Source organism: Salmo salar, chromosome 21 (genome assembly GCF_965601325.2).
Source record: "Salmo salar chromosome 21, fSalSal1, whole genome shotgun sequence".
Taxonomy (NCBI): domain Eukaryota; kingdom Metazoa; phylum Chordata; class Actinopteri; order Salmoniformes; family Salmonidae; genus Salmo; species Salmo salar.
In genome coordinates, this window is record NC_138311.1 from 30420303 (window position 1) to 30446309 (window position 26007).

The 26007-nt window shown below is 43.1% G+C and overlaps 1 protein-coding gene across 1 annotated transcript in view; it reads right to left on the reverse strand.

Moving 5' to 3' along the window:
- anos1 (anosmin 1) overlaps positions 1–26007 on the reverse strand; it is a 55292-nt gene that overhangs the window by 15429 nt on the left and 13856 nt on the right. Inside the window, exons 3-4 of the mRNA XM_014164844.3 lie at positions 3449–3511; positions 2817–3039 (exon numbers count right to left, since the gene is read on the reverse strand). Of these exons, the coding sequence (XP_014020319.1) occupies positions 2817–3039; positions 3449–3511 (286 nt within the window). The remainder of the gene's footprint in view (positions 1–2816; positions 3040–3448; positions 3512–26007) is intronic.

The window sequence follows — 26007 nt, forward strand, 5'->3', positions numbered from 1 at the left end:
AAAGTAACTGCAAACAAGGTGCTCAAAATAGTGTTGAATTGCCGGTGCTGCATAAGCAGGCTGCTTCAACTTGTTACATCTCTATTGAGTATTTTTAACGTGATTGATTGATACGCATTAAATTGCGGGTGGGAGATGAAGGTGGGCCCATTTGACAGACACATATAGAGTCAGTCTGGAGTCTCGTAGATAGAGGCTCTACACAGAGGAACAGCTGTGTGCCATTGTGCTGAGGTTTCACAGCTCCAGTGTGTGTGTGTGTGTGTGTGTGTGTGTGTGTGTGTGTGTGTGTGTGTGTGTGTGTGTGAGAGAGTGTGTGTGATGAACACAATACCACAGCATTCCTACTCCCTCCGCCATGATTCATCTTCCCTCAGCCACACACACACACACATCCCGTCTCTTCATCCAACATCCATCCACATGCAGCAAAGTGACAAACCCTAAACCCTCTCTTAGCTTGCACCCCTACAAAAGACTACCCCTATGGGGCCAGATCCCATCCAAGAACCGTACTAACAGGATTCATCTTCCAATGGCCACATGCTTGCTCTGCCCCATCCAAAAAACATAACCATGAAGTTCACCTTGACGAACAGTCATCAAGAGCGGAGCATTCATTCAGCTGAGCGTGCCAACAATAACGCTCCTGGATTATAATGCTGAGTGCTCCCACACACACTGTCATAATGACCTGGCTAATTACAGGGGCCGTGGCAAACAAGCACCAATCAAGGTGGGAGGAACACATCCAACAATACATTCTTCAAAAGGTGATTGTAGTACAATGGCCTCCCATTCACTTGAAACACCGATGAGTGCTCAGTGTCATGCCATAGTTCCCAGAGTCATCAATATACCTGGTTACATGGGTCCCTGATGGTTAACAACGAAGATTTGCTTCACATTTTACGTGCATCAAATGACCGTCTTTGTTTTGGAGCACAGAGGCAGCAATACATCCATACCCCAGGATGGTCATGCACTGTTCAATCTTTTAAATCCATTAGTGGTGTGGAGCTGTGAATGGCTGGGGAGGACGACGGCGGCGGCTGGCGAGTGTGAGGATCAAGCATCACAGTGTCTCCAGAGGGAGAGAGACCATAAGTAAAGACTGACAGATTTACATAAGGACACGGGCTGAGAACAAGACTGCCTTTCCACACTGGTCTCCAGTGATCTCCAGTATGGTGACAGAATAACCATCTATCACAAATGACTGCCAACCCATCATGGCTGAGGGAAAAGGGGGAGAGACATATCTTATTCAAAACTCCACTTTGCTAGTACAGCTTTGAACAAAAAAGACGTTACAGTCTGGTGAATAGTATGGAATATCACTGAGTTCTGTTGATGTCAAGAGAAAAGCTCTACATATGGGACCAAGGCCCTGTAGTGGTCTTCTGTGTGTTTATGTTCAAAAGACATAACACGCACAAAGAGCTCTGCTTTCTACAGCGCACTCTTCCGCTGTCACACACTCGCTGGGGACCTTCACCTGCACACACACACAGGGCCCCACACACACCACACACACACACACATCTGAGAGCGATCTCCGCGGGGGAAACGCTCCATTTCACCCGGCTCGCGTCAGAATAATGGCTTCCAGCATTATGGATCATCCTGAACACACACTTGTGCACATACAGAAACAATTACTCTCTCCACACCGTGAGCACATAATTACACCTTCAACAATGGAGATCAGGATTGGAATTCAATCATGACGTAAAGCAGACTGCTAATTAAAACAGGTGAAAATCTGATACCAATACAGATCAATCATAGGCTGTGTTTGGATTAGGATTTACAGGACAGTCAACTGTTTGGCTCTATATACGTTTGTCTGTTGTCTGTTCTCTATGGTGAATGTATCTAATTGTACAGTATATTCCTGTATTCAACTCCTCAATGATACCTCTCCTTTTATCTTTCTCCATCCACACAGGCTGAGAATCTCCTGTCCATGACATTGCCTTTACTGTACATCCATTCTTTCAGAATATATATTAATGCATGCTTCACACACACACACACACACACACACACACACACACACACACACACACACACACACACACACGTCTGTGTCTGCACTTCAAAAATAACCACAGCTCTGTCACTGCATTGCTTCAAAGACTGAAAAAGGCAGGTTTCAGGCGTTCCACTTCTCCTGCCTTGTGCCTTGTTATGGTCCAAGGCTGTCAGCAGCCAGAGAGAGTCAGTGTGCTGCTGACAAACACAACTGAAGAAGCTCCAGCTTCTATCTCCCGGCCCAGAGGCACTGAGAGAGTCTTCTCTCGCTCTTCCACAATGGGCTGTGCGCTCTCCTCCTCTCTAAACATCCCGCATATCACCTCAGGCAGTCCCATTAAAACAGATCTCCCTCTCTCCCCCTCCATTTGTGAGCCTAAAGCTGATTTAGAACAATTTCACACACTGGATGTATCGTAAAATACAGCATGTACAGAATGTGGGGATTGCGTGGAGACAAAGAAACTCAAGTGAAATATTGGTCTATTTTGAATAAAATTAAATGTATGGTTCACTGCATAGCTAAATGGATTTTGCAGCACTACTCATGAAACGTGTAACATCGTGCATGCACAAACACATACCGCTAAAAAGGCATAGCCTAGCTAAATAATAACAGAAGATGATTTACAAAAGTTAAGGCGCAGAAAGCTACTGCTGTATTTGAATAACCGAATATGACAAAGGCCTGTGTACAGTAACTAGCTTTAGTGTTGTACCCAATGATGTCACATACGGCGCCTGTACAGTACATGTCCTATTATGACGTGTCATTGTACCTTTGTAGAGGTTCTTGGGGGTCTGACAGGTGTGTCCGCAGCCATTGGAGCAGCACTTCTTGACAGCGGAGCACTCTCCATCCTCCTCACAGCTCTCCACGCAGGCTGCAGCGAAGCCACTGGCCTTCTCAGGGGCCGAGCAGTCCCCCTGTTTCACCCCTTCTACAGACTTCAGGAACTCACAGCTAGTCAAACACTCATAGTGCTTCTTGGGAAAGAGGGGCTGGAGGGTAGAGGGGCACGAGGAGGTGGTAGGAGGAGGAGAAGGGGAGGAAGAGGGTGAGGTAGGAGGGGGAGGAGGAAAGGGAAGAGGTGTACAGAAGAAAAGGCAAATTAAAAATGTGTGTCAGGTGACTTGTAGCGTTGAGTGTGCCAGTGCTTGAACAGGCAGGTCAGCGAGCTAACAGGGATTGTCCTGTTTACATTGAACCTGAAGACTAATTTGAGTGGTGAGTAAGTTAAAACAGCTTTGATTCAATCTTACACAGAGTGCCATTACATTACAGTAGAGAAAAAAAGAGCCTCCACTTTACTTGACGCTCTTCGTTCCCTCAGACTTTCCCCTTATTGAATTTTCCCACTCCAGAGGGAGCACTCAAACTCAGAGGTGGTGGCAATAGTGACATACGTACCTCACATAAGTCCTGGCACTGATTTTCCTTCAGGTCCCAGGATTCCTTGCAGGGCTCCAGGCACTGTGAAAGGGAGAAGGAAGGGTGTCAGTGCTCCAAAGAGCCAGCCACATTAAAGAGCTAAGTGTGAGCGAAGCCTGAGAGGGTACTCTCTCTCGCGCTCCCTTGCTCTCTTTCTGTCTCACTCGCTCTCCCCTCTGAGTGCCAAGCACCTCACACAGCCACTTCCACGGTACACACCACAATCAGCATTCACACCTCTTTGTTACAGAATCCCCACATACTTTCAAAGAAAATCAACAATTTTCTACAAAAGAAGGTAACAGGCCAAGGGCCAAAGCGGATTCGTTTCAGAATAGAGCAAAGAGCACAGTCGCTGCGACTCCCAAAATCCATTCAATAGCTATAATTTTTTGTCTGGCTCTTCTGCCCTTGACAAATTCCTTACGAAAATGCATCAGCATAACCCCCCCCAGCTCACTCCTCCACCTCATGTCTGGACCCGATACAGCCTCACTCTCGCTCCCTCCCAACCTCTTCCAGTTGTACACAGAGAGGATGGTTAATAGATAATACCCCTAGTTAAAATGTTCTTGGGATTCCCTTTTCAAACATGTGGAACTTATTTACTGGATGTTGGGATCAAAGCGGATCCTAGAAGAGACTGCAGCGCAAGTCGTCTAGCCCAACATATCAGATGAAGAATTTAAAATGAAAATACACCAATAATGGTCAAATTCCTCTCGCTGTAAATACAACAGCTCGCCCTCAACTAATCAAACTCAATAAGGCTAAATGTAATAAAACATGAACGTTCATGCATGTCCAAGGGGATCAGACATCAGATGCCACCGCAGAAAAAGGGGCATGTGTTCAGAACCTTCATAGGATAGAGTGGCTAGAGGCTGATGTGTTCCTGGTGCTGCTAGCTGGCTGCTACAGAACCAGTGGTACTGCTACAGAACCAGTGGTACTGCTATAGCCAGTAGGAGGGTCTCCCAGAGAGGAACCACTGCTGGGCTGCTGCTTCTGGCCAGCCACTGGGACAGGCCCAAACCACAGTGACCATTCAGCCCCAATCAATTTAGACTCTCTGCCCCAGTTCCAACACAGAGACCCAGCAGCTAACTGTCAGACTCCACCACCGCTTCCTCGTATGGGAAAGTCCAATATGTTGGTCAGCAGGGGGAATCATCTTTGATGAGCCAGAGATGGAGACCTTCCGTGAGAGGAGAAATGAGAGCTAGATAGTGAACTTTTGGCCAGAGCATTCTGGATGTCTCACTTCAATCTCAGAGAACATTACATATTAGATATATATATATATATATATATATATATATATATATATATATATATATATATATATATAGAGAGAGAGAGAGAGAGAGAGAGACAGAGTCATTCGATGAGCGTAAAACACAGTATGGGCAAATGTTTTACTGGTATGGTACAAAGACACTTGCATGAGAATAAGAATGTCTTAAAAAGGCAACAACGTAACAAATTACACCCGAGTCAGGGAGCTGTGTTTATGAGTCTTTAATCAGCTCATTAGCAGCTTTTATTATGCCATTGCCAGTGAAAAGTTGACTTGTTTTTTATGGAGTGCGTAGGGCGGGCACATGTTGAAACGTTAACCTGGCTTCTGGGAGGAACATGGAGCAATCAGGGCCCTACACTTGGGTTGCCTGACAGTTCTCAATTACACACTGTGGTCTCTCAGTTAGCACTCGCTTTGCTCGGTCTCACTTTCTCTCCACTCCACTCCCACGGAGCGGGTTTGGAAGACCATCTGGACACTGAAGTGTTAAGGAGGAGACACAGGACTGAGAAAAGGGAGACAGGAGGCGATGGGGAAGCAGTAGTTCATATTTCCCCTAAAAACAAGTATAGGCTATGGTATGTGATGAGCAGTGGTTCATATTTCCCCTAAAAACAAGTATAGGCTATGGTATGTGATGAGCAGGGGTTCATATTTCCCCTAAAAACAAGTATAGGCTATGGTATGTGATGAGCAGTGGTTCATATTTCCCCTAAAAACAAGTATAGGCTATGGTATGTGATGAGCAGGGGTTCAAAATGATTCAAAATAAACCATTGTGGGTTCCACAGAATTACACAGTGGGAAAAACTGAAAGTGTCTTGCGATGTCACTATCCCCACATACTGCATGGGAATATGATTTGATGAACACAGAGTACATGAACGCTGAGTCAATTTCCACTGACAGTACAGTAGGCTTTACCTGGCGGTAGTAGCACTAAATGGGCAGCCAGTCTTCCTTCCAGAGACACCATGCTGACACATTGAGGTGTTGAGGCAATGGCTTTTGCTCCAGCAGTCTCACTAGTCTAAAGGAACCTCTGCCAACAGACACAGCACATGCCAAAAGGCCTAAAAATCCCCTCTACAAATCACTGAGCATACACATGTAAGCTGCGGAATCAAGCCAATTTTCCCAATGAAAGATCTTGTGAGCATGGCAATGAATGCATTCCAGTGGTTGAAAAAAGGCTTTTCTTTGGGATCAGGCCCCTTTATGCTTCATCACAATTAGATCTACAGGGAAAGTGAAAATGGATTGAAACTTGCATTTGAAATGCTGGAGCTCGCGTGTGAAGGCAACAGGAATTAAGATGGCATACCACGTTAAAAGATAACATAGATCCTTGTATGGTTAGTGCATGAAGCCTACCCCTTCAATATGTGTCTCACACACACACAACCCCGTCGGGCAAATTATTTAGTCCCAAAGAGATGTTTTCAATACAATAGAAAAAATGAAGGCGAATTACAAATAAAGGAAGTGCATTCCTATGGATTTTGCAAGTCTTTGCACTCTTTGAGGGAGTGGATATGAGGATCACAAAAGAAGATAAACATTTGAGTTCTTTGCTGTGAGAGCTCTCCACAGGTGTGCTGATAACTGACAATCTGTCAGTGTTTTTCTCAGCCACACCCACATAACTGACATTTTAGTAGGAGGGGGCGTGAGCGACGACAGATGTCTTGCCAAAGCAAATAGGAGAAGCTCTGTATAATTACAAAAAGGTGACTCAATCAAAAACCACAGTTGTGTTGACACCGTTTTGCTGCTGAATCCAACAATATCTGCTTCTGTAAGTCTTTAACATGGGATTTAACCATTACTGAACAAAAATATAAAACGCAACATGTAAGGTGTTGGTCCCATGTTTCATGAGCTGAAATAAGATTCCAGAAATGTCCCATATGCACAAAAAGCTTATTTCTCTTAAATTTTGTGCACAAATTTGTTTACATCCCTGTTAGGGAGCATTTTATCCTTTGTCAAGATAATCCATCCACCTGACAGGTGTGGAATATCAAGAAGCTGATAAAACAGCATGATCATTACACAGGTGCACCTTGTGCTGGGGACAATAAAAGGCCCCTCTAAAATGTGCAGTTTTGTCACACAACACAGTTGAGAGAGCGTGCAATTGGCATGCTGACTGCAGGAATGTCCACCAGAGCTGTTGCCAGGGAATTTAACGTCAATTTCTTTACCATAATCCGCCTCCAATGTTGTTTTAGAGAATTTGGCAGTACGTCCAACCGGCCTCACAACCACAGACTGTGTAACCACGCCAGCCCAGGACCTCCATTTCTGGCTTCTTCACCTGCAGGATGTTCTGAGACCAGCTGACCCAGGGGTGGGCAACTCCAGTCCTCGAGGGCCTGATTGGGGGTCACACTTTTTCTCCATCCCTAGCAAACACAGCTGATTAATCAAATTGCATTCTAAACTGAAGATCACGATTAGGAGATTATTGGAGTCAGGTGTGTTAGTTGGGGCTGGGGCAAAACTGTGACACCAAATCAAGCCCTCAAGGACTGGAATTGCCAACCCCTGAGCTAACTGGACAGCTGATGAAACTGTGGGTTTGCACAACCAAAGAATGTCTGCACAAACTGTCAGAAAATGTCACAGGGTAGCTCATTTGCATGCTCGTCGTCCTCACCTGGGTCTTGATCTGACTGTAGTTCGGTGTCGTAACCAACTTCAGTGGGAAAATGCTCACCTTCGATGGCCACTGGCACGCTGGAGAAGTGTGCTCTTCACAGATGAATCCCGGTTTCAACTGTACCGGACAGATGGCAGACAGCGTCTATGGCTTCGTGTGGGCAAGCGGTTTGCTGTCAACGTTGTGAACAGAGGGCCCCATGATGAAGGTGGGGTTATGGTATGGGCAGCTACGGACAACGAACACAATTGCATTTTATCGATGGCAATTTGAATGCACAGAGATACCGTGATGCAATCCTGAGCCCCATTGTTGTGCCATTCATCCGCCGCCATCACCTCATGTTTAAGCATGATAATGCACGGCCCGATGTCGCAAGGATCTGTACACAATTCCTGGAGGCTGAAAATGTCTCAGTTCTTCCATGACCTGCATACTCAGACATGTCACCCACTGAGCTCTCGATCAACATGTACAACAGCGTGTTTGAGTTCCTGCCAATATCCAGCAACATCACACAGACATTGAAGAGGAGTAGGACACTATTCCACAGGCCACAATCAACAGCCTGATCAACTCTTTGCGAATGAGCTGTGTCGCACTGCATGAGGAAAATGGTGGTCACACCAGATGCTGACTGGTTGTTTTCTGACCCACACCACTACAATTTTTTTAAGGCACTGTATCTGTGACCAACAGATGCATATCTGTATTCCCAGTCAAGTGAAATCCATAAATGAGGGTCTAATTCATTCATTTCAATGGACTGTTCTCCTTATATGAACTGTAACGCTGTAAAATCTTTGAAATTGTTGCATGTTGCATTTATATTTTTGTTCAGTGTAGGAGATCTCAGCTTGGCAGAGACAACATGGAAGGGAAGGCGGGTAATTGGGATAGACATGCTGCATCTGTCTAGTTAACCTGGGTGCCAGCCTGAGATGGTGTTGAAGCTAAAGTCTAAGACTGGCATCCAGGCTAACATATGTTGGAATAACAACACCACATGAAAATGTTCTATGATGCGTAAACATGCACGTTAGTACACTAAATGATGTTGAATTGAACCGTTCTCACTCCCAGATGTATACAAGTACTTTGGCTATTGGTTGACGCCAGAGCTCCACTAAAGCAGTTGGCTGTAGCAGTTTCCCAACAAAAGCATTTGTGCTCCCGACTCTCCCTTTGTGTCCTTATCGTCCTTCCAAAAAAGTGACACATTCTGCATGGGTAAGTAGGGCCAGCCTTGGAGCCCTTTCACTCCCCATTTCACGCTGTAATAAAACACAGCAGTTGTTGCACTGTGAAGCCCTGAAAGGCTTTCTGTGGGGCCGATGTGAGAGTCAGGGACTGAATGGCTGCCAATGCGACAGCACCGTCCTCACTTTGTCACGGCGAAGGGGGAGAGGGACAACTCGGCTATGTGTGTGTGCGCACGCATCTTAGAACTTCCACTTCCCCAGGCGGCTGGGGTAGGTGTGCGCTGGTTCTCGGTCCATCGTAAAAAAGACTCACTTCCCAACGGGGACAGCTGAAAAAACAAACTCTGACAAAATGTATTGTATAAAATGTCACAGAAAGTGTTTTGCTTCAGTTAATGAAGCGTGAACCGCTACCAGTCGAGATCGCCTCGGGCTTCACAATATGCACTGCAGACATAACAAAAGGCATGAACATCATTCATACTAATGTATTACGTATAGGAGACATTTTCCCATACCGCCTGAGCATATTTGTACAATCATAGGGCGGGTTTAGGAGAGATGAGTGGTTTGCCGACGACAAGCTATGATTGATTCCTTCATTTCGTTACCATACTGCGATCCATCAAATAATTTGCTATTTTATTAGGATCCCCATTAGTTGTGAAAGCCGCAGCTACTTTTCCTGGGATCCACACAGAACATGAATCATGACAGAACATTAATAGACAAGAACAGCTCAAGGACAGATCTACAGTGCATTCTGAAAGTATTCAGACACCTTGACTTTTTCCCACATTGTCATGTTACAGCCTCATTCTAAAATTGATTAAATTGTTTTTTTCCCCATCAATCTACACACAATACCCCAATAATGGGCAAAGAAAAAACTGGTTTGTAGAATTGTAGAACATTTATTCAAATGTAAAAAATATTTCAATATTTAAAAAAAGTACTGTGTTGAAACACCTTTGGCAGTGTTCACAGCCTTGAGTCTTTCTGGCATACGTGTATTCTCCCATTCTTCTGTGCAGATCCCCTCAAGCTCTGTCAGGTTGGATGGGGAATGTCGCTGCACAGCTATTTTCAGGTCTCTCCAGAGATGTTCGATCGGGTTCAAGTCCGGGCTCTGTCTGGCCACTCAAGGACATTCAGATACTTGTCCCGAAGCCACTCCTGTGTTGTCTTGGCTGTGTGCTTAGGGTTGTTGTCCTGTTGGAAGGTCTGCGCCCCAGTCTGAGGTCCTGAGCACTCTGGAGCAGGTTTTCATCAAGGATCTCCCTGCACTCTGCTCTGTTCATCTTTCCCTCAATCCTGACTAGTCTCCCAGTCTCTGCAGCTGAAAAACATCCCCACAGCATGATGCTGCTACCACCATGCTTCACAGTAGGGATGGTGCCAGGGTTCCTCCAGAAGTGACGCTTGGCATTCAGGCCAAATAGTTCAATCTTGGTTTCATCAGACCAGAGCATCTTGTTTCTCATGGTCAGAGTCCTTTAGTTGCCTTTTGGCAAACTTCAAGCGGGCTGTCATATGCCTTTTACTGAGGTATGGCTTCAGTTTGGGCCTCCTTTTATAAAGGCCTGAATGGTGGAGTGCTGCAGAGATGGTTGTCCTTCTGGAAGGTTTTCCCATCTCCACAGAGTAACTCTGGAGCTCTGTCAGAGTGACCGTCGGGTTCTTGGTCACCTCCCTGATCAAGGCCCTTCTCCCACGCTCTAGGAAGAGTCTTGGTGGTTCCAAACTTCTTCCATTTAAGAATGAAGGCCACTGTGTTCTTGGGGACTTTCAATGCTGCAGAAATGTTTTGGTACCCTTCCCCAGATCTGTGCCTCAACACAATCCTGTCTCGGAACTCTACGGAGAATTCCTTCAACCTCATGGCTTGGTTTTTGCTCTGACATGCACTGTCAACTGTGGGACCTTATATAGACGGGTTTGTGCCTTCCAAATTTTTTTCCATTTCAATAGAATTTACCACAGGTGGACTCCAATCAAGTTGTAGAAACATTCGCCTGAGCTCCATTTCAAGTCTCATAGCAAAGGGTCTGAAAACGTATGTAAATAAGGTATTTCTTTTATTGTTTTGTAAAAATCTGTTTTTGCTTTGTCATTATGGGCTATTGTGTATAGATTGATGAGGGGGAAAAGTATTTTATCCATTTTAGAATAAGGCTGTAACATACCAAAATGTGGAAAAAGTCAAGGGTCTGACTACTTTCTGAATACACTGTATATACACATTTAAAAGCAGCACACATAGCCTACATATCACACAAAATATCTAGGTCAGATACGGGAGTGGCGCTGTGCCGTGAGGTGTTGCTTTATCTGTTTTTTTTTTAACCAGGTTTGCTGTTCATTTGAGCAAGATGAGATGGAAGGGAGTTCCATGCAATAATGGCTCTATATAATACTGTACACTTTCTTGAATTTGATCTGGATTTGGGAACTATGAAAAGACTCCTGGTGGCGTAAGTGTGTGTGTCAGAGCTGTGCGTAAGTTGACTATGCAAACAATTTGGAATTTTCAACACATAGTTTCTGATAAAAAGAAGTGATGCAGTCAGTCTCTCATCAACTCTTAGGCAAGAGAGATGGGCATGCCTAGTATACAAATTAGCCTTCTGATTACAATGAAGAGCAAGATGTGCCACTCCGTTCTAGGCCAGCTGCAGCTTAACTAGGGCTTTCTTAGAAGCACTTGACCACATGGCTGGACAATAATCAAGACAAGACAAAACTAGAGCTTGCAAAACTTGCTTTGTGGAGTGTGGTGTCAAAAAGCTCTATTATGGACAGACCTCTCCCCATCTTTAAACCATTGAATCTACATGTTTTGACCATGACAGTTTACAATCTAAGGTAACGCCAAGTAATTTAGTCTCCTCAACTTGTTCAACAGCCACACCATTCATTACCAGAGATTCAGCTGAGGTCTAGAGCTTGGGGAATGATGTGTACCAAATACAATGCTCTTAGTTTTAGAGATGTTCAGGACCAGTATATTACTGGCCACCTATTCCAAAACTGACTGCAAATCCTTGTTAACGATTTCAAATGACTTCATTAGCTATGGTTGCTGACGTGTATATGGTTGGATCATCAGCATACATGGACACACAGGCTTCGTTTAATGCCAGTAGCATGCCATTGGTAAAAATAGAAAAAAGTAGAGGGCCTAGAGAACTTCTCTGCGGTACACCACACCCTACATGTTTGACAGAGATTCTTCCATTAAAGAAAACCCTTTGAGTTATATTAGATAGCTCTGAATCCACAATATTGCAGAAGTTGAAAAGCCATAACACAAGTTCTCAACAACAGGTTATGGTCAATAATATCAAAGGCTGCACTGAAAACTCCCACAATCTTATCACTTTCAACCAATCATCAGTCGTGTGTGTAGTACATGTTGAGTGTCCTTCTCTATAAGCGTGCTGAAAGTCTGTTGTCAACTTGTTTACAGAGAAATAGCATTGTATTTGGTCAAACACCATTTTTTCCCAACAGTTTGCTAAGAGCTGACAGCAAGCTGATTGGTCTGCGGTTAGAACCAGTGAAGTCCGCTTTAGCACTCTTGGGTAACGGAAAGACTTTGGCTTCCCTCCAGGCCTGAGGACAAAAACCTTCCTCTAGACTCAGATTAAAAGATATGACAGATAGATGGAAGTCTACTGTGGATGGCCACTCCTAAGTTGTCAATGCCAGGTTTGTCATTTGTGATTGTTATCAATCTTTCCACCTGTCCCACACTAACTTCGCAAAATTCTAACTTACAATGCTTTTCTTTCATTATAAATTTTTTTTTAATGCATGAATATGACGGCTCACTGTTCATTGTTGGCATTTCCCGCTTCAGTTTGCTCACTTTGCCAATGAAGTAATCATTAAAATAATTGGCAACATCAAATGGTTTTGTGATGAGTAAGCTATCGGATTCATCAAAAGATGAAGTTGAATGTCTTTCTGCCCATAATTTCATTTAAAGTATGCTGAAGTTTTTTGCTCATTGTTCTTGGCTTCATAATACAGTTTCTTATTATTATTGCTGAGTTTAGTCTCTTCATTTCTCAATTTGCAGTAAGTCAGATGTGCATTCAGACTTATTAGCCACTCCTTTTGCCCCATCTCTTTCAACCATAGAGTTTTTCAATTCCTCATCAATCCATGGAGCCATAAGTCAGTTTCTTAACATATGCATATTTATCAATAATTGAAAGCAGCAATTTCATAAATTCATCAAGTGCAGCATCTGGATGCTCCTTATTAATCACATCAGAGCAACAAATATGTTTTACACCATTCACATAATAGTCACAGAAAAAGCTTTTGATGATCTCTTATACACTATTTTAGGCCCAGCTTTTGGAACCTTGGTTCTCCTAGATATAGCCAATATATTGTGATCACTGCATCCAATGGATACAGATACAACATAATGTTTCTACACATGAATAACCAAATGTGAGAGCTTTCCATACATCCCTTCAAATATGAAGTTGACTATGAAGTCACCTTGCCACTATGCATACATAACAGGCCTCCCAATCCATTGTATAAGTTCCCCCCCATCTATCCCATAAAGTAAAAGATGGCTGGGGCCAGTAGAAACTGTCGATCATGGTCCTGAAGTTTAGTGTCAGCTTGGCGAGGCGGTGGGGATATTTACAAGGCATGTCTGGAGTCCCTGGGAGTGTGCAGAGCTGCAGCAGGAGTGACCAGACTCCTCTGGGAGAGAGTAATAGGGAGGGGCTCTCTGTTGATCACACGCTGTAAATATCACCTCCGATCTATTCTGCTGCCCTGGCGCTTTTCACGCACAGCACCAGACTCAATTACTCCAGCGGCGCTTGCTAGACGCCCCGCTCATATTAATCGACCCACACAGAAGCTACCACTGGCCACCAGGACCTACTCTGGTGGTGGTTAAAGTGCTCTCTTTTTAATCTTTCTCCCCCCCTCTCCCTCCATCATTCCCTTGCTATGAGCACCATTACTCTTAATGGTTCCCTACATCCCTCCTCATTCTTATTCATGGCAGAAGGCCCATTTCAAACTGCATTAGATAATTCAAAGTCAGCTTGATTTACACTGAACAAAAAAAATATAAAAGCAACATGTAAAGTATTGGTCCCATGTTTCATGAGCTGAAATAAAAGATCCCAGAAATGTTCCATACACACAAAAAGCTATTTTCTCTAAAGGTTTGTGCACAAATTTGTTTACATCCCTGTTAGTGAGCATTTCTCCTTTGCCAAGATAATCTATCCACCATCCACAATGCCACAGATGTCTTACATTTTGAGGGAGCATGCAATTGGCATGCTGACTGCAGGATAGTCCAACTGAGCTGTTCCAGAGAACTGAATGCTCATTTCTCTACTATAAGTTGCCTCCAATATCTTTTTAGACAATTTGGCAGTACATCTAACCGGCCTCACAACCGCAGACCACGTGTAACCACGCCAGCCCAGGACCTCCACACCCGGCTTCTTCACCTGCAGGATCTTCTGAGGGGGGCTGGGGGGAGTGCTGAGGAGTATCCCTTCTGTAATAAAACCCCTTTGTGGGGAAAAACAAATTTAGCTTCACTGGGCCTGGCTCCCCAGTATTCAATATTCAAGTCAAGTGTTTGTTTTCTACCATGTCCAAGAAAACATTTTAAAAAATGCATTCTGTGACATATTTGAAATTAAAGAATTAAAAGTTGTACATCTGGTGAAGAGTTGCCTGTCGGCTGATGCACACTGGCTGTATCAAAACAAGCCAAGGTCAACAAATCAGAACAGTTTAAACATATTTCAGCGAGTGTTGGGTTGTGAAGTGAATAAGTAGAAAATTGTATGTTCTAAAGGCTTTCCAATGTGTCATTCACTTGTCCTTAACTTTCGTAGGATTGTAAAAATGTGGAGAATAAATCGTGTGGAGTGATTGTACAGTGATTAATAAACAATAAAGTTCAGTGTACCTTCAACATTGTTCTTTCAGTGGACTGAGTAAGATGAGTTGTGGTCGTGCATAGGACGCTCCGGTTGTCTGTCTGTCTCTCTCTCTGTGCTTACAATAAACCAACACAGTTGCTGGTTTGGAAAAGCAATTGAGGCATGCTGCCTAGAGGTCGACCGATTATGATTTTTCGACGCCGATACCGATTATTGGAGGACCAAAAAAGCCGATACCGATTAATCTGACAATTTTTTTGTTTGTTTTTGTAATAATGACAATTACAACAATACTGAATGAACACTTATTTTAACTTAATATAATACATCAATAAAATCAATTTAGCCTCAAACAAAGTGTTTGAGAAGAAAGCAAAAGTGCAATATGTGCCATGTAAGAAAGCTAACGTTTAAGTGCCTTGCTCAGAACATGAGAACATATGAAAGCTGGTGGTTCCTTTTAACATGAGTCTTCAATATTCCCAGGTAAGAAGTTTTAGGTTGTAGTTATTATAGGATTTATAGGACTATTTCTCTCTATACGATTTGCATTTCATATACCTTTGACTATTGGATGTTCTTATAGGCACTTTAGTAGGGCCAGTGTAACAGTATAGCTTCCGTCCCTCTCCTCGCTCCTACCTGGGCTCGAACTAGGAACACATCGACAACAGCCACCCTCGAAGCAACATTACCCATGTAGAGCAAGGGGAACAACTAATCCAAGTCTCAGAGTGAGTGACGTTTGAAACGCTATTAGCGTGCACCCGGCTAACTAGCTAGCCATTTCACATCGGTTACACCAGCCTAATCTTGGGAGTTGATAGGCTTGAAGTCATAAACAGCGCGAAGAGCTGCTGGCAAAACACACGAAAGTGCTGTTTGAAATGAATGCTTACGAGCCTGCTGGTGCCTAACATCGCTCAGTCAGACTGCTCTATCAAATCATAGACTTAATTATAACATAGTAACACACAGAAATACGAGCCTTAGGTCATTAATATGGTCAAATACGGAAACTATCATCTCGAAACCGTTCCGTATTTTATCTAACGGGTGGCATCCCTAAGTCTAAATATTCCTGTTACATTGCACAACCTTCAATGTTATGTCATAATTACGTACAATTCTGGCAAATTAGTTCGCCAGGAGCCAGGCGGCCCAAACTGTTGCATAAACCCCGACTCTGCGTGCAATGAACGCAAAATGACACAATTTCACGTGGTTAATATTGCCTGCTAACCTGGATTTCTTTTAGCTAAATATGCAGGTTTAAAAATATATACTTGTGTATTGATTTTAAGAAAGACATTGATGTTTATGGTTAGGTACACGTTGGAGCAATGACAGTCCTTTTTGGGGAATGCGCACCGCATCGATTATATGCAATGCAGGATAGGCTAGATAAACTAGTAATATCATCAACCATGTGTAGTTAGTGATTATGATTGATTGTTTTTTATAAGATAAGTTTAATGCTAGCTAGCAACTTACCTTGGCTTCTTACTGCATTCGCGTAACAGGCAGGCTCCTCGTGGAGTGCAATGTAAAGCAGGTGGTTAGAGTGTTGGACTAGTTAACCGTAAGGTTGCAAGATTGAATCCCCGAGCTGACAAGGTAAAAATCTGTCGTTCTGCCCCTGAACAAGGCAGTTAACCCACCGTTCCTAGGCCGTCATTGAAAATAAGAATGTGTTCTTAACTAGCTTGCCAAGTTAAATAAAGGTGTAAAAAACAATTATATATTTCGGCAAATCGGTGTACCTAAATACCGATTGTTATGAAAACTTGAAAATCGCCCCTAATTAAATCGGCCAGTCCGATTAATCGGTCGACCTCTAATGCTGCCACACTAGAGTCTGTGTGGATTAGATATTTCAAGGTTGGAGAAGGAGACAGATGAACTGAAGTGCTTAAACTTGAAACATGGTTCTACATCCCTCTCCCGAGCGCGCGCGCACGCACGCACGCGCACACACGCACACACACACACACCTTTCATCACAATTCATGTCCTGGTTGGACTTCGAAGGCCATCCCATGGGTTTGTGTTGGTTATGATGTTTACCATGGATGACATGACTCATGTCACCATACGCCCTCTCATTAGTTCACAGCACAGAGTAAGGATAACACAGACATGCCTCTTCTCAATGTCTGTCACATAACAGACTAGGGGAGGAAAAACCGTCTGGTTTCCATCTCTCTCTTGCTATGGAGATCGTCAACTCCTTTCATAAGGCCCTTGGTCTTTATCTCAAATCTTTTACAAAACTCATTTATCAATCACTTTCTATCGGGGGAATTACATTTGAATTCAAATCACTTTTACACTTAAATTTTTTTTTTTTAACAAAACTTACCAAACATTGTTTGCCCTTGGAAGAAGTGGTCAGAAAATGACTTTTTGGTCCTGAATGCCAAAACATTCAGGAGATAGGAGGTGCTCAAAGTTGAGCCATTTAGCATACCCCAACATACCATGAGACAGCCATGTCTTCTTCACTGGAAAATATAAAAATGGTTGGGATTGATTTCATTTAAAAACTTAGACAGGCTTGTCCAACTATTTTATTATTTCTTGAAAAAAAATAATAATGTCAATTATTTAAAAACACAAACTCGGATTTCATATTACCATATGGCGTATCTTAAACTCTACTTCACATCATCTGAGGTTGTGTCGTGCCCTCCAACGATTGAGACACCATGCTTTTGAAGAGGGTGGGTGTAATTTCAATCATATTAATATAATTCTTGGAACGGATCAATCCCTTCAGACCACTGCAATTTAGCTGGTACACCGTTGAAATGTAAATTTAAACTTCTAGTTAGTACCACAAAAATGTAACAGATATTTCCATTCAAGTAAACATTCTCTGATGTGTGGACTTCCAACCATCTTTGTTGTTCCATTTGAAAGTTGACATTTAAAAATTGTATTCACATTTTAGTACATTTATCAGCCAAAACATGACACCCACCTTGTATTCAAGAGCATGTTGTGTCTCAACCAATAGTGTACACAACACAAAAACCTGAGATGATATAAAATAGGATCTAAGCTACAACATATGTTCATATCTAGGTCAGATAGGGGATTTACATTCAAAAGGGTAAAATAATTGTTCCCACCAGAAATGATCAAATAGTTTGACAACCCTATCTGTAAGCTTTTAAATGATATAAATCCCAAACATTTATATTTTCCAGTGATGAAGACATGGCTGTCTAATGCTATGGTGGGGCATGCAAAATGGATCAACTCTGACCACCTTCATCTCTTGAAGGTTTTAGCATTCAGGTTTAAAAAGTCACTTCCTGGTCATTTCTACAATAAGCAAATATGTATGGAAGGTTTCAGTCAAATCAAAAGGTGAGCTGTCAAAAAGTGATTGAATTAAAATAGATTTACTCATCTACCATTTGCTGGGAGTCATAAGCTGTCAAGGCATAAAGCAATTAAATATTACCTGGAATACTTTTATAGCTCATGCACCAATCGCAATTAACAAGGTAATAACAATGAAGACCTGCAGGTATGCATGCCAAGTAAGTCAACATACCTTTAATGTTCTTTGACACAATTAGCGATTCATTACATTACGTGTCAACTCTAAACAGCATACGGCCTTGAAAGAGTAGTTTAAAACGTGAATATCATTATTTATCCAATGTTTTCAAACCAACAAAAACAGCGCTGTGCTGCTGCTAATGGGCTGAAATCTAAATGGTTGAAGACTTGCTGTTATGTTCTTCAATAGAGAGCGAGAAACGATGAGCAACCTAGCAGGTGGTATCACAGACATTCTTTGAGTTTCACTTTAATTATTCATTGAAATGCAGTTGAAGGGAACAGAGCCTTGGAGGAATATGTTGCCAGAAAGGGAGAAAAAAAAAGAGGGAGGAGTTCATGCATTATAAATGTACCCCACAATCGAAGTTGCCTGCGTTATTTATGAGCTAAAATAAACACCCAGCCCAGCTAGGATCGGGGGTTTGTCTGTCTGCTGTGGAAATGCAATAGCAGTTCACACTTAATACTTCATGAATGAAGTTTCACCCATAACAGCCATTCAACCAGCCACTGAGATCCCACTCACTAGTATATGTCTGAAACACGCATACCAACACAACAACCGATGGGGCAACGAAGCTGATGTGACTCATTAAGGTCTGGTCCTTTGGAACGGTTGTTACATTACGCCACCAGCCAGACAAGCGATGGATATTACAGTGGCCGGTAACGTGAGCCTCACTTATCACCTTTCTCAGGGCTCGGTTGACACGTCATGACAAATAGACTCAATAGGATGTCTCAATCAGATGGGGTCAGATGGGTTAAAAACATGTCTAGTTGTCCTTTTAATGTGCTGCGGTGGCCTGGGAAAGAGCTGGGCCCTCTGTGACCCTGTGGGCCCTGTGGCTGTCCCACGCCACTCTGCTTAACGGCCCATCTGATTTACTGTACTCTAGTCTCTCCCCCATACCAGTGATGATGGGAACCACCACATCATCCTGCCTGATGATGGACGGATGAAAGCGTAGCGTCGAATGGGAGTACGAGCTAATGCACTTTCCCAGCGTCATTTGTTTAGGTCTTGTTCGCAATGCAAGATTTCAAGTTGTGATTATCAGATCATATTTTCCACAGAGTAGAAGTGAGAGAAAAATACAATTTCTGTTATGGGCAGTGTAGTCAGTGGTGAATTGGGGAGATAGAGGGTGATTAAATGGATTTAGGCTTCGTTAAAACATGCTCCTGCTGGGCCCATACACGCTATGCGGTGGAATTGTGTCTGGACTGGGACTCGAGGAATTAGAAATGAAAATGTGAAGGATTTGGAGCCAGGAGACTTCAGACTACTCTCATTATCTAGGTCAGAAATATCTGCAACATGAAAAGTCTTCAGAGGGAGTGAGACTGACCTGATAACATTCCACTGCCATCTCCTGTTTGAGGTTAAAGAAACACTTCAAATCCACTAATCCCACTCAACCAGCCCCCACTAACATTCACAAATGGTAGTAGTCTTCCTCAAAAATAAAATGTGATCTGTATCATCTCTACCAATGAGAATATATTGAGGAACACAAAAACGCCAGAATATCAATATTCAGAGCATGGGAGGCTTTACCCAGAGGGCCACAGGGCCAGGTCGAAGGTCACTGGATTTACACTGCTGCGTGTTTGTAGGGATCAAGCGAGAGCTTAGGACAGAATGGTCGATTTCTCGATTAGAGAGACATTTGGAGCCTTTGGAAATCCTAGCTGTCTAAATTACTCCTCTGCTGACATACTGACCACACTAACGCCCACATTATCAGAGCATTACTATGCACTTCATCATACCAGTGATGCCCAAATGAATGTCACAGAAGATCTGTGCAGTTTCATTTCAGGATTTGGCCATCTCGAACATGACGTGATTGATTCAATAAAAAAAATATCCATAGTCAAAAACACCCTCCTGTTGATGACTACAACAAACTAACAATCCAACCTTTCCTTCAGAGATCATTATAATCTAAGAGCTCTCAAAGTAGAGATGGCAACATCAGGAGAGGAGAGTACTAAGCTATGGGCTGAGCTTGTGGGTGCTGATCGAAAACTGCACAGAGCTCCTCGTCCGCAGAATGGGAATAAACAACTTGGATTAGAGCAGATTGTCGTCTCGGCTTGACAGGTCATTATTCTTTGAAAAGAATTTGACAAGCAGTTGTGATTACAATGATCCTTCTAGAAAAGCAAGAACATGAAGAAAAAAAAGCCTGACATTTGACAAGTAGATGTGTCAAATCGTTGTAGCTGTATGACCTTATTTCTGTTTAATATTTTATTTGGGGCATTTGAAGATGCTTTCTGCACATTAAAAACATAAATTGATGCATGGTTGAACAGGAAGTGATCCAAATAGCTTCTTGAAATGACAAACAAATACCTGTTTATATTAGTGACTCACATTTCCAAGCGATGCCTTAGAGGAGACACCCATGGTAATGCAACATTTTCCTTCAGCTATTCACCATTGAGTCCTCACCTCTTCAGAATCATTGGAATGTTCAGAAGGGAACTATCACCAGTAGAGAAAGTCTAGGGGCTCTAACCTCAGTGAGGAGAGAATGCGTCTCCAGCGTCGATGGTCTGGTGTTTCTGTGGGGGGGGAGTTCACTCCCTGCCACCCACATTGTGAATAATGAGCGCCACAGATAGCAGGCAATGTAGCAACCCCCCTCAGTCAATGAAACTTAACAGCCATGTCCAGATCCTTCCTGCTAGGACTGACCAGCCTTGCTTCACACTCCTCCTCCGCCACACACACAGGCCTCAGACTCAAACACCATTCAAATATAAAAGTGCAGGGGGAGAGTTGAAGGAATAAAAACAGTAAGATGTGCACACAGAGATGAACCTAAATAAAAAGTGTTCTCAAAGAACTACCACCACTGTCCAATGAGAAAAATAAGCGGTGTGAAGGAATACCAGGGATAATAATTGTGCATTCGGAAAGTACTCAGACACCTTGACTTTTTCCACATTTTGTTACAGCCTTATTCTAAAATGAATTAAATATCACACAATACCCCATAATGACAAAGAAAAAACAGGTTTAGTCATTTTTGCACATTTATAAAAACGTAAAAAGTGGAATATCACATTTACATAAGTATTCAGACCCTTTTCTCAATACTTTGTTGAAGCAACTTTGGCAGAGATTACAGCCTCGAGTCGTCTTGGGTATGACGCTACAAACTTGGCACACCTGTATTTGGGGAGTTTCTTTCATTCTTCTCTGCCAGGTTGGATGGGGAGCATTGCTGCACAGCCATTTTCAGGTCTGTCCAGAGATGTTCGATTGGGTTCAAGTCCGGGCTCTGGCTGGGCCACTCAAGGACATTCAGAGATTTGTCCCAAGGTTGTGTGCTTAGGGTTGTTGTCCTGTTGGAAGGTGAACCTTCACCCCAGTCTGAGGTCCTGAGCACTCTGTGGCAGGTTTTCATCAAGGATCTCTTTGTACTTTGCTCCGTTCATCTTTCCCCTCGATCCTGACTAGTCTCCCAGTCCCTGCCGCTGAAAAACACCCCCCACAGCATGATGCTGCCACCACCATGCTTCACCGTAGGGATGGTGCCAGGTTTCCTCATGACGTGACGCTTGGCATTCAGGCCAAATAGTTCAATCTTGGTTTCATCAGACCAGATAATCTTGTTTCTCATGGTCAGAGTCCTTTAGGTGCCTTTTGGCAAACTCCAAGCGGGCTGTCATGGGCCTTTTACTGAGGAGTGGCTTCCGTCTGGCCACTTTACCATAAAGGCCTGATTGGTGGAGTGCTGCAGAGATGGTTGTCCTTCTGGTAGGTTTTCCTATCTGCACAGAGGAACTCTGGAGCTCTGAGTGACCATCGGGTTCTTGGTCATCTCCCTGACCAAGGCCCTTCTCCCCCGATTTCAGAGTTTGGCCGGGCAGCCAGCTGTAGGGAGAGTCTTGGTGGTACCAAACTCCTTCCATTTAAGAATGATGGAGGCCACCGTTTTCTTGGGGACCTTGAAGGCTGTCGAAATGTTTTGATACCCATGCCAAAATCTGTGCCCTGATAAAATCCTGTCTCGGAGCTCTATGGACAATTCCTTCGGCCTCACGGCTTGATTTTTTGCTCTGACGTGCACTGTCAACTGAGGGACCTTATATAGACAGAGGTATGCGCCTTTCCAAATCCTGTCCATTCAATTGAATTTACCACAGGTGGACTCCAATCAAGTTGTAGAAACATCTCAAGGATGATCAATGGAAACAGGATGCAACATAAGTTACTTTCGAGTCTCATAGCAAAGGGTCTGAATACTTATGTAAATAAGGCATCTGTTCATTTGTAATAAATTTGCTCAAATGTTTTTAAAAAAAGTTTGCTTTGTCATTATGGGGTAATGTGTGTAGATTGATGAGGTAAAATTTTTTTTTTATAATAAGGCTGTAATGTAACAAAATGTGGAAAAAGTCAAGGGGTCTGAAAACTTTCCAAATGCACTGTTCATCTCAATATTTGGTCTGTTTTAGTCTTCAGTCAGACTAAATATGACAGCACACCTGGAGGCTCCTCAGAGGAGGAAGGGGAGAACAATCCTCCTTATTGAATTTCAGAAAAAATGTAATAGTGAAACAAAGACAAAACTACCCTATATATATTTACATGTCACTAATAATTGATTAAAACACTTTGTTTTTTGCAATGAAGGTCTAGAGTAGCCTCAACAGCACTGTATAGGGTAACACCATGGTGTAGCCGGAGGACAGCTAGTTTTCATCCTCTTCTGGGTACTTTGACTTCAATGCAAAACCTAGGAGGCTTATGGTTCTCACCCCCTTCCATAGACTTATACAGTAATTATGTCAACTTCCGGAGGACGTCCTCCAATCTATCAGAGCTTTTACAGCATGAACTGACAGTTTATCAACTCAACTGAAAGGATCAGAGAATGAATCAAGTACTGAAAGCATAAGCTATAGCGAGCTAGTAGTGTAGTGCATAAAATGTGGTGAGTAGTTGATTCAAAGAGAGAGAAAGACAATAGTTGAACAGTTTTGATCAAATTAAGTAATGTATTTTTAAAAATGGAGAAGAGCGAGAGAGCGACCTAGTTATATTTTGTTGGATTTTCACTAACATTAACTTAATTAGTTAGTGAATGCAGCTAGCTAGTTTAGCCTACTCAAACACCCGGCTCAAACCGAGAGGGATGCTATGTTAGCTATGGCTATCCAACACTGGAACTCGTCCAAGTCAAGGTAAGCTTGTGGATTTATTAATTGATTTCCACCGAGGCCCGCCTGTGTAACTACTAAACTGCTTGCTGACTGTACTGCATGACTGTAGCGGGGTTACAAACGTGTTAGTTCCAGTAGCTATGTTAACTACGACGTTAGCTAATATGGTCACAACGATGTAGGCTGTGTGTAGCAGTTATGATAGGGGGTGATCAGGGGTGTATTCAATCCACCAATTCTGCTGAAAAACCATTTCTTAAACAGAAGCAAACGGAATGAAAATGGGGATAAACATATCCACATTGTTCCAATAGAAACTCTCGTTTGCAACTTTTGGATGAATGATTACACCCTAGATCAGCTAGATGCAGGCAAGAGTGTGCAAGGCGGTATTGAATGTGTCACTGTCTGTCACCTTGATTATTCACATTTGTCTCTCGACCTGTGCACCTACGTTGTAAACTTTTCATAGGCTAGGTTGTAGCAACGTCATGATGGCTATAGGGAACATTTTAGTATCATGTAGTAGCCTAAACCTATCGATGTTACATTGAGCTGTGTGAATGGAATAGGAATGACAATATACTGTAATAGAAATATGTCCATGCTCATAAAAAAAGAATCGTCCTCTCTCATCTTAAAACGACACCGACCGCCACTGCAGCACACACTTGACAGTAATTGTCACCAAAAGGTGCTTTGAAGTGCGTCCAAGCAGACAAAGTCCCAGCCATGCCACGACCATAAACCATCTACACAGCATCTACTTAAATCAGATCTTTTCACTGCGCCTCCAAAATATACTGCCTGCCGCCAAATGACCTTAGTAAATTGCCATGACACACTTCAAGTTTGTAGCCAATGAGGAATGCTATATTTTCCCAGAACGCATGCCATTATTTTCTTTTTTAATGACGATTAATGCAGATTGAGGACCGAGCCAACACTACCATTAGACTGATTGACCTAGAAAAACACTACTGTTGGGGAAGTCGGATAAAAAAAAAATTGGCGTGAGAAAACTAGTGAGTAAGAAAAGGGGGTGCGACGGGCTTTGAAAGACACTTTTGAATGAGAGACATACATAGCTCTCTAGTTCTTGCTATTCAGGCAAACTGCACTGAAGCATTCTTCACAAAATGTAAAGGTTCGGTTGAGACATGTGTTATCCAATAGAATAAACAGATGTTGTTTGTTCTTAATGCAGGGATGTCTAGCTCATTGGGTATGATGGGTAATCTGAGTCAAAAGAGACACCTGGAGCATTTCAGTTCCATGAAGGACATGCACGACTCATTGACATTAAAAAGCTGTCCTTTATACAATGTTGCTTTACGAAGCTTCTCTCTTGGCAAGCTCTGAAAACCTTGGTGGGTTGTTGATGTGGCGGGCCAGGAAAACAGAGAGGAGAAGTCCTCAGTTCACTGCTAAGGGATGTTAGACTAAAGATTAATGGATTACTTTTGTTCATCTCAGTGATGGGCTGAGCATTCTAGTTCACAGAGAAATCCATCTCCCTGGTCAACAAGTGTACATGGCATTACATCATTTCAAAGCATGATTTTCTTCTTAAATGAAAAATACACTTTGGTCATACACCAAATTTAAAAAAAAATGGATATTGGAGAAACGGGTTAAAAAACATGTTATATTCCAACATCTCTCCAGACAAGTGTAACCGAGCGTAGCATACGTTTGGGTAATGAAGTGCATTGCTTATTTGCAAACTGGCATTTAGCGGTCTCAAGTCAATCCTAGCATTTGATTTGGAGCATGGATCACAGCCTTTGGGAAATCAGCCCCGTTAATGTCAGTCATACTCTGCATGTGGAAAGCTGTTTGGCTGACACACACACATTCTTAGCACAAGGAGCAGGAAAAGAGAGAACGCCCTGTAGTTTGAAAACTTTCGATGAGTACCTTATCCAAATCTCTCAAGTGGGAAGCTATCAAAGCAGAGTAGACCAAATGACAATAGCTCATACAAATGCTGCCTGCGCTCCGCTCCATCCTCCTGGTGTCCCCTAGCTGAATAGGGGCTGGCCTGGTGTTACGGCATGCTAATGACGCCCTGCCCTGGCAAGCGGGCAGGCGGGTTAATCACCATGACAAAGGGGGCTGCTGGGAGTTGGGAGGCAATGGGAGTGACTCCGGACGTTCCCCCGTCTAAGATGTAAACTGGGAGGCTTTGATTTCCTAAACCGCTGACAGACGGAGAGTCATAGCATCTTTGTCTAAATAATTAACCAGTCTTTACCACACATTGTCCACAAAGGAACCCCCACTATGGACTTGGATGGACAGAACACCGGTCCAGGGTGGGGGAGGAGGACTTTTTAGTCACTGCTTTTGTCCGTCTGTTTGACTCGGAGCTGTTCATGAAGTGAGGAGAAGCTAATCAGAGTCCGTAGAGCCATCCAAACAGAGGCACTGTACGACATGGGCCATTTGTAGTGATTGTTTGAGCTGACACAATGGCCCCTGTGCTTTGAGAGGCTCAGAGGAGAGAGAGAGAGAGAGAGAGAGAGAGAGAGACTCTGTAAACACTCCACTCAATTATGTCGATATGAAGTGTGTGTGTGCATGTATGCTCATCAAACAAGACAGAACTTTAGGGTTCTAGTCATTGTTTGAATATCTGAACTCTTATTTGCTCAGTT